General features: G+C 37.4%; 1 protein-coding gene across 1 annotated transcript in view; it reads left to right on the top strand.

The window, feature by feature from the left end:
• Nucleotides 1–2460: 2460 nt before the first annotated feature.
• Nucleotides 2461–10522, top strand: part of rxfp2l (relaxin family peptide receptor 2, like) — a 60209-nt gene continuing 52147 nt past the window's right edge. Inside the window, exons 1-2 of the mRNA XM_088926046.1 lie at nt 2461–2515; nt 3051–3119. Coding sequence (XP_088782172.1) covers nt 2461–2515; nt 3051–3119 — 124 coding nt within the window. The remainder of the gene's footprint in view (nt 2516–3050; nt 3120–10522) is intronic.

Below are 10522 nucleotides of genomic sequence, written 5' to 3'. Positions count from 1 at the left end.
GCTGGGAGGAATGCAGGTCATATTTGCAAAATATCACTAATTATTCAGAATGAATTACTGCAACCATCCCCAGAGGAATTACATAACAAAAGTAAGCACCTTTTTTCAGATATATTCAAAACAATTTCTGAAAGAAAAGCCATTACAGCATGTCCCCTAAGGAGAAGGCTTTACTCTTTCCTTGGTAATAAATTATGACAGGTGGAACAAAACTAGAAAGCTGTTTTATCATAATACAAATATGATGGTACAGTCCACAGGTACATTAAGTATTACAGCTTCGGATTTTGCCAAGAATACAAAGAATACAAGCATATTAGATATTATAATTTGCAATGTAGTAACTGATATCTGCCGTTATTGCTTATAATTTTAGTATTAAACAAACAATTCTCATTTTATGTAATGTAATCCAGTAACAAAAAGTATTTAATAGCACTGTTCACCAGGGTATTTTCTAAATTCATTTCTGGACCATTTGCTACAAAATATAAGACAGAGTGATTAATAGGTCAATATTCTAAAATACATGTTTTACCTTTTTGAGTGAGTAACTGGAGTTTTCTAAAAAAAATCAAAATTTTGGTAACACTAAATCTGAAGAAATCACAGATAAATTAAGAAATTCCTCCTAAGAGGCTGTATTTTTAGGACCTGATTAATGAATTGGCAGCATGTGATCCAGTTGAACAGTTTTCTTTGCCAAAACTGTGCCAATTATTCAGATTCAAATATATAATTAGTTCAGACAGCCCAAGAACAGGTGTTAAATTAAATCATAGACAAATACCAATGCAACACACTTACGTTTTTTAACATCCACGGTTTAGAACTTTTATGTGGAAATGGTTATCCACATCAGGAAAAATATTCACTGTTGCTGGCGCTAAATATATTTACATAAGACAATATAGATCATTAAATACTGTGGTTGTTAGGCCTCCTGGGATAAATTGCTTACTTTGATAGTCTTTTCATATTTAATCTGAAAACAACTATTTTGAGATAACAAACACTTCCAAATTCCTTTGTTCTGCTACCTGTCTGTATAATCTCATACCCTGCAAACAGGATATAAGGGGGACTAGGTATGACTATAATGAATCCCAGAGGGAAACAATTTAGAGTAACCAACAACCTAGCCAACATGTCTTTGGGAAGTGGAAAGAAACCAGAGCTCCTGGCAAAAACGCATGCAAAACAATTCAGAGGTGCCTGAGTCCTGAAGCAAACCCAAGACACTAAAAATGGCACCACGCCATTTTACACATATCCTGTAAAATGTGCATAAATATTTACTGTTGATAGAAATGAGAAAATACTATAAAAGGACATCAAAATCCCCTTTTCACAGAATGATTAAAAATGTCGATTTAAAACTTCAATCTATCCATCCATTCTCTAACTGCATAATTCAATTCAGTGTCGCAGGGCTACCTGATTCTATCTTAGAAAGCAACAGGCACAAGGCAGGGTTCCTTGGACCCTGGACAAACGCCAGTCCAATACAGGGTGGACAGGCACAAACACGCACACACCGACACCAGAGCCAGTTTTCTCAGAAACCAATTTTTCTGCTAGTATGTCTTTGGACCGAAGGAGGACCAAGGAAACCCACGCAAACACAAGGAAAACATATAAACTCCACACGGACACCCTCCCAATAATTGAACCCAGGGCCCCAGCACTGCAAGGCAAACATGCTAACCACTGTGCCAACATGTTACCCCAATGTGCACTTCCTTTTATCCTTTTTAGACATTTGCTCCTTGTACTTTGGACCATTCCCTTGGATGAGCTGTTATTCTTGATTTCTTTTATATCTCGTGGATATAGAAAGCTGTTGGAAAATAAGTCTTAAAAGCATTATATATCTTTCTTCGGTTTTGTGTTTCCTATGGCAAATAATGTGCTCAAAATATTATGTTGAACTGAAGGCTTGTCATATGTTTAGTCGGAAGCATGTGATGTGTAAAAGGTGTTCAATGAAGTATGGTATATATTTACATTACGTTTTTTTTAAATCGGCATTTTCATGGGTTCTAGTTGTTTAAAAGTCTTCTTTTTTTCTTACTCCTCCATTCTGTTGAAATCTATAAACTGAGTAGATTTCTTACAGTATCATTATTAGGAATTTTAAATTATCTCAAGAGGTTTTATTCTTTTTGTAAATACATGTGTTTGGTTATAATTGTAACTAACCATTCTGTTTCATCTTGTTAAATAAGCATGTCTTGCTTTTTAAATAACCAAGCTATAACAATCCAAAATATGTTTTATTTTAATTTAGGTATACAAAGTATCAAGAAGAGTGACTGCCTACGTGCTTTTCTCCTGTTTTTTGCTTGCTGTAGAAAATAGCTTCTTCAATGTGAAATGCTGTTTGGCTTGCACATTTGAACCCAGGGATTTGTCATCCTACACTTTTCTAAAGCATCGGTGTCCTGTCCTTTCATAAGGATGTCGGCTGCAAGAAGAAAAATGTACTACCGGGGGAATAAACCTGTACAAGGAGGTGAGATTTTGTCTTCCACAGTGTGCAGACAATAATTTTAGCTGCATGATCCCGCTGATGAATAGTAAAGGAATAAAGAAAAAGTCTAGCATGACAAATCCCCTGGGTTCAAATGTGCAATGCTGTGAATACTGGAGCAGTACCAATAGTAAACAAGAATATTAACAGTACTGATGGGTTACTTTAAGATCAGACAATCCATGCATCCTGCTGTATTTTGAAGAAAGCCAGGGTATCAACTTCAACAACACGGCCATAGTTTGTTCCATATTCCCACAACCTTTTGCAAAAAGAAGTACCTGTACCTCCTGTTTTGAATTTTAAATCCATTTCCTCATAGTTTCAATTCTGGTTCATACTTCACTGCTTATTTTGAAGTCTCTCATAGAAACAACAATTTATTTTGCACATACTTTTTTAAGCTCATTATGCAATGTGGAATTATAATCACTGCACCTGGGGTCACGAGTTGTGTGTAGTGACTGCAAGAATGAGATTGTGGGTACAAGCGGTATATGTGAACATTTCTCCTTAGGACTGCTGGGCTTCCTCTCTGTGACAGCAGGAGGAGTTGGGTACTGCTGGAGGTGTCCATCTTTTTCAGGTACAATCCTTCACGTCTGTAAAGATGATCTTTGCCAGGGAAAGCTTTCGAATGACCAAGGAAACTGAATGGTTTGTATTGACAGATTAACATTTGTAGTTCTTCACCTCTGGGTGGAGCAGGTAAAACTTCTTAGGAAATCACTGATTCATTCTTGTTCTTCAGGTTTTTGCCATGTCACTTGAATTTTTTTCTAAAGTGTGGTGTTTATAGCAATGTCATTTTTGCCCACGTGAACAACAACAACTGAGTTGTCATGTGCCCAAGGTAGAAGCCTTTCTATTCTTTGTTGTTAAACTGTTGTTGTGTCACTGTTTGTGGTAGAAATCTCATCTGCAGTGTTCCAGAGAATAGTCTCTAACAGCCACCACCACTCTTTGTGGCTTCTTATTAGTTGTTGTCAAGACTAGTGTTTGGTATATTTCATCCATGGTCCCAGAATGAAAATGGAACACATTTGTCTGTTGATGTGATGAACATATACATCTAGTTGAGAATGACAAGTAAATAATGTACTGTATTGTACAGCATGTGTATATATAGATTGCCTATTTTTGAATTCCAAGGCCAACTGATAATATTGTCAAATATTTCAGTAAAATAAAAATCCTTAAAAAATGGTGAATTAATAATAAAGTACAATGATGCAATGCATAACACATTTTTGTTTGGATCAGATATGTAATTTCTAAGGAAATGCTGGAAAAAATGAATTTACATTTTATGCCTGCAGTACCCTGTGATAGACTGGCGGCCTGTCCAGGGCCTACTGTATCCCACCTTGCATCTGTTGCTTGACAGATTAAGCTCTGGTTACCTCATGACCCTGTTTTGGATAAAGCAGTTAGAAAATAGGTGGATACAACTGTCATCAGCCTGAGATTGATACTGTATTAATTTACAAGTTATAGTGCACTAAGTTTGTAGATCAAAACCTACATATTCTCCCAGAAGAAACTCTGATCTGTTGGATTTGTAAGTTATACTATTTGATACTAGGGTATGTGTGCTGAAACCATCTGATCTACAGATTCAGGGAATGAGGTCTGAACATAAAACCTTTTGGACATTTCTCAGCAACTGAACTCTCTTGTTTTTTTTTCACAGACAGATAGAGGCCACTCAATTAATAGTGTAATATCTCAATGCAAGTTTGTGCAATTGAACTAATTTAGCTTTGTCTTAGCAGTGGAGGTGAAAACCTAAGCAATCAAAGTGTTTTAATTTGTGTTTTTTGCTGATATTCAACTTCTTCCATTCATTAAATAAATCTTCACTTAAAATATATATATTGTAATACAACAAAATGCCACATCATCTGAAGATGACAAATACTTTTGCAAGGCACTATATATATATACAATATCCATGGTACGTATACTGTATACTGTATGTACTGTATACTGTATCTGGAGTAGTTCAAGTAATTACTGTAGTTGTGTCAGCATGCATAGGCTGCAAAGGAACAAGAAAGGTTTATTTTGTGCTGAGGAGAGAAGAAAAGAAACACAACATTTCGGCTGTGGAGCCTTCTTCGGGTGTGAAGAAGCCTTTTGATTCTAGCTTGATCCTAATAAGTGCCGTTTGATCCTAACTTATTTATCTGACAATGTCCTTCACAAAAACCCATGCAACTGACATTTGTTAAACAGAGCACTCAGCCAGTGATTAAGATTTCTATCCTCAGCTTTTAAAATAGGACATACTATACAGTATGTAGAGTATTGAAAGATCAGACAAGTACAAATTACACTTAGAACATGAAAAATCAGCAAGGTTAATTAATGATGCATAATAGTTCAAGAAGTTTAATGTACAGAAACCTTAATGTAACACTTCTTATTGTGCTGAACTTTATAAAAGAAGATTTCACTGCTAAACTGAAATGACATTGAAGATTAATTCAAGCATAAAGTGCTTTAACATGTAAACTGTGATTTTTTTAATTAAAAGTAGTTAATATTAATTAATTAAACTGAACATTTGTAACACAGAATTACATTTAAGAAATGAAAGTGTGAGATTGAAGACATCATAGTCTCTTCTGAATTGCACAAAAAGATACATGAGGTAATCATAAAATATTTGTATTAATTTTGATGTACTGTAAATATGCAATCTGCACATGCTTGTAAAGTGTTAGCAGAAGCAATTAAAATTATATTTGAAACGATTAGATACATACTGTATGAAGTAAGGAGGTGAATATTAATTAGTTCTTGTAATTTCACAATGTCGTGAGGCAAATAGTTGGGAGAAAAAACAAAAAATAAAAGACTGCATAGAATTATATTTGTTTCAGAAAAACATTCCTTCAGCTGTTTCAAAGCAGTGTAACTTCATCACGTTGTACCATCAGGATGAAATGTTCTTTCTGAGGGGTTTTAAATTCCCTAGTTTAAAGATAAGTTCTTGATTCTTTCATCTGTGGGAGGCACTCATTACATACTTACTCTACAAACTGTGTAGGCCTCGGCAGTTTTACTATTACTGTTAAATTGCTGTGCTATAAAACAGGAAATTCTGATTTATTAAATTAGAAGTTTTAGAGATGTTCTACAAAGTAATCAACATTTTTTCATTTAAATCTTATCTAAGCACAAAACTTCCTACCATTTTCAGTCTAGGTAGATGTTTTTAAACTGTTATAAGAAACTGTGACAAGTTAATTGCAAATGTAATGAAGAAAGTGACATCAATATCAATAGTGACATCAATCATTTTTGCACTGCTCCTGTTGTTTTAATGAAAATGAAAAAATCTCAAGCTCCAGATGTTCATCATAAATATAAGTTTCCAGCTATCAAAGGTGCGTGATTATCTCTTCATGTTTAGATTAATTTCAGTTTGCAATGCTTCGTAGCCATATAGGTTTTAGAAAGACTTCTCAAAGCCTGTTTAACTGTACATGTTGTGTACACTAACATGCAGCAATGTCCACTGAATAAACTCTTCGTTGTCCATGAAATATGAATCATTCAGAATTATGCATTCACTAATGTTATAAAAGTAATAAATGGTGGACAGCTGACACATAAAATCACACATTATACTTTCATAGGTCATACAGTGACCTATCAAATTCACTAGGTCTCTGAATTCAGCATAGTAGTCACTGCTACACTATTATATCTATAGTTATTTATAAATACAGTATGGAGATAAGAAGTGATTTCACAAAGGTGCAACAAAATGAAGAAATCATAAATAACAAACTTAAAAAGGGTTTAGGGCAGTAAAGTATAATAAGATGGAAACACAGTATTAAAGCAGTGAATAAAAGTGAAATCATGGTAAAGTACAAAAATATAAGGTTCAGTAATACAAAAATAATAAGAAACAATGAAAAATATAAATCCAAGAATATAGCAAAAACCCTTTTTAATAAAGAACCTTGCAAATTCACTTTTGTGAACTTTCAGAAAATATTTTTCCCCTTAAAACTGAAGTTTCTATATATATTTTAAAATGGCTGTAATGCATGCAAAAACACCATATATAATATTCGATATATATTTTGGATTTAATAACATTCAAAGTAAAACATAAAGTACAGTAATGTTAGACAAAGAGAAATCACCTTGTAGACAGAAATAGTATCCTTCTGATTAATCTCTTGGCGTATCAGCCATTTTGCAAAATTCACCATTTTCCACTTTATCATGCAATGTTTGATGCTTCATCAACTGATGTTTAATGTACAAGTTTCTGTTCGGACGCTTCTGAACTGGTAAATAAATACTGAAATGGTAAATATTTAAATGGGATTTACTGTACGTCATAAGGCAATAAATGAAATAGCTTGAAGTCAGAATTTTAAATGCCATTTGCACTTCATGCAGAAGATATAAATTGATTTTATTCCATATATATATATTCACATAGAAGTCAGTCTAGGTAAATATTAATTCCAGGTGGATAAAATGATAACAAGTCAACTACTGCCTTTAAAAAGCCAACCTATTTTTTCTCCCTGGTTCAGATATCACTCACCTTTGGAAATGGTAATTTGTATCTATGAATTACACACACCTGACTAAATGTATTTAGTTTTGCAGGTAATATTAATAAATGCTTCAATAGATTAACCTGCCCTGATGAAAGCACTGTTTGGTGTCCCTGGGGTCACGAACTGTAATTTATTTTAAAAAAAAGCAGCATGACAAAAGAATGGGTTGGGCTAAAAAGTTTATTTAGTCTGTTGTGATTCAAAAAATTTAAAAAGTGGCTAAAATGTGGAAGAGACTCTGTATCCTCATACTGACTACTTACTGTAGGTGGAGGAGAAACTGAAAGTTAACAATGTTTTATTGTTTTAAAAAAAGACAAATAGAATATTGTAGTATTTATTGACTGGGAGAAAGTACATCACTATATGGTCGTATACAGTGGTGTGAAAAAGTGTTTGCCCCCTTCCTGATTTCTTATTTTTTTGCATGTTTGTCACACTAAAATGTTTCAGATCATCAAACAAATTTAAATATTAGACAAAGATAACACAAGTAAACACAAAATGCAGTTTTTAAATGAAGGTTTTTATTATTAAGGGGAAAAAAATATCCAAACCTACATGGCCCTGTGTGAAAAAGTGATTGCCCCCTAAACCTTATAACTGGTTGGGCCACCCTTAGCAGCAACAACTGCAATCAAGCATTTGCGATAACTGGCAATGAGTCTTTTACAGCACTGTGGAGGAATTTTGGCCCACTCATCTTTGCAGAATTGTTGTAATTCAGCCACATTGGAGGGTTTTCGAGCCTTAACCGCTTTTTTAAGGTCATGCCACAACATCTCAATCGGATTCAGGTCAGGACTTTGACTAGGCCACTCCAAAGTCTTCATTTTGTTTTTCTTAAGCCATTCAGAGGTGGACTTGCTGGTGTGTTTTGGATCATTGTCCTGCTGCAGAACCCAAGTGCGCTTCAGCTTGAGGTCACAAACAGATGGCCGGACATTCTCCTTTAGGATTTTTTGGTAGACAGCAGAATTCATGGTTCCATTTACCACAGCAAGTCTTCCAGGTCCTGAAGCAGCAAAACAGCCCCAGACCATCCCACTACCACCACCATATTTTACTGTTGGTATGATGTTCCTTTTCTGAAATGCTGTGTTACTTTTACGCCAGATGTAATGGGACACACACCTTCCAAAAAGTTCAACTTTTGTCTCGTCAGTCCACAGAGTATTTTCCCAAAAGTCTTGGGGATCATCAAGATGTTTTCTGGCAAAACTGAGACGAGCCTTTATGTTATTTTTGCTGAGCAGTGGTTTTCGTCTTGGAACTCTGCCATGCAGGCCATTTTTGCCCAGTCTCTTTCTTATGGTGGAGTCATGAACACTGACCTTAACTGAGGCAAGTGAAGCCTGCAGTTCTTTGGATGTTGTTGTGGGGTTTTTTGTGACCTCTTGGATGAGTCGTCGCTGAGCTCTTGGGGTAATTTTGGTCGGCCGGCCACTCCTGGGAAGGTTCACCACTGTTCCATGTTTTCGCCATTTGTATATAATGGCTCTCACTGTGGTTCGCTGGAGTCCCAAAGCTTTAGAAATGGCTTTATAACCTTTTCCAGACTGATAAATCTCAATTACTCTGTTTCTCATTTGTTCCTGAATTTCTTTGGATCGCAGCATGATGTCTAGCTTTTGAGGATCTTTTGGTCTACTCCACTTTGTCAGGCAGGTCCTATTTAAATGATTTCTTGATTGAGAACAGGTGTGGCAGTAATCAGGCCTGGGTGTGGCTAGAGAAATTGAACTCAGCTTTCCAAAGATGTGATAAACCACAGTTGATTTATGTTTATTTATCACTTTTTCACACAGGGCCATGTAGGTTTGGATTTTGTTTTTCCCTTAATAATAAAAACCTTCATTTAAAAACTGCATTTTGTGTTTACTTGTGTTATCTTTGTCTAATATTTCAATTTGTTTGATGATCTGAAACATTTCAGTGTGACAAACATGCAAAAAAATAAGAAATCAGGAAGGGGGCAAACACTTTTTCACACCACTGTATATTGTATATGACCACAATGTCCTTCAAAACAAGCCGTTACGTCTGTCCCACTGTGAATGGTGGAGCGTGTGCAGCTCACTCCCAATCCATCACCAGGAGCTTCCCAGAGGAGTCCTTCCTGTTCCTGCTTCCCCAATATATCTGGACTCTGGCTAGGAAGCCCAGTCTGTCGCTGTGTTTCCAGGACGGTTCAAGCCTGCTAGTTTGGCAGTGGGGCTGGGGGCTCTGCACTGGCTCTGGTTTTTAGTGGGCGCTCCACCTGCTCATCCCAGTCCAGGGTGTGCCTTCTGTAGTCTGCCCTGACAGCACGCAGTAGGCCTTGGTCTTGGGAGGAGAATGTCCCGAAGAGCGCGCACTCCGCTCACCCTTGGTTTTTGGCACGCTTCAGTTGACCGCCCTGATAATGTGTGCCCTGTCTTGCCCAATTCCAAGGATGGAATGACCATCCCTGCCCTGAGACCTGAATGAAAACACAGCTCCAGACCTCCAGGCTTCCTGTCTAGCTTCCTCTAGCTTCAGTTGACCGCCCTGATAATGTGTGCCCTGTCTTGCCCAATTCCAAGGATGGAATGACCATCCCTGCCCTGAGACCTGAATGAAAACACAGCTCCAGACCTCCAGGCTTCCTGTCTAGGCTTCCTCCTTTCCTCAGTATAATAATAATAATTGCTTACACTTATATACTGTAGCGCTTTTCTGGACACAGCTCTCAAAGTTCTTTACAGGTAATGGGGACTCCCCTCCACCACCACCAATGTGCAGCATCCACCTGGATGATGCGACAGCAGCCATAGTGCGCCAGAACGCTCACCACACATCAGCTCTCAGTGGGGAGGAGAGCAGAGTAATGAAGGCAATTCATAGATTGCGATTATTAGGAGGCCATGATTGGTAAGGGCCAATGGGAAATTTTGGCCAGGCCAGTAGGTTACACCCCTACTCTTTTTGAGAAACGCCCTGGGATTTTTAATGACCACAGAGAGTCAGGACCTCGGTTTTATGTCTCATCCAAAGGACGGGACCTGTTTACAGTATAGTGTCCCTGTCACTATACTGGGGTATTAGGACCCACATGGACCACAGGGTGAGCGCCCCCTGCTGGCCCCACTAACACCTCTTCCAGCAGCAACCTTAGTTTTTCCCAGGAGGTCTCCCATCCAGGTACTGACCAGGCTCACACCTGCTTAGCTTCAGTGGGTTGCCAGTTGTGAGTTACAGAGTGATATGGCTGCTGGCACTCTGCACCAGTTCTAGCCTCCAGTGGGAATGTACAGTAGCTCATCCAGACCAGCTTCAGGTGCAGACCCTCCAGCCCCACCTGCACTCCTGCATCCAGTCTGAACTCCTGTTCATGATGCAGAGCATTGGCCATTATTCCTGGACTGTGATGTCC

The sequence above is a fragment of the Atractosteus spatula genome, chromosome 9 (assembly GCF_055471065.1).
Source record: "Atractosteus spatula isolate fAtrSpa1 chromosome 9, fAtrSpa1.hap1, whole genome shotgun sequence".
NCBI lineage: Eukaryota > Metazoa > Chordata > Actinopteri > Semionotiformes > Lepisosteidae > Atractosteus > Atractosteus spatula.
This window is presented reverse-complemented; position numbering and strand designations above follow the sequence as displayed.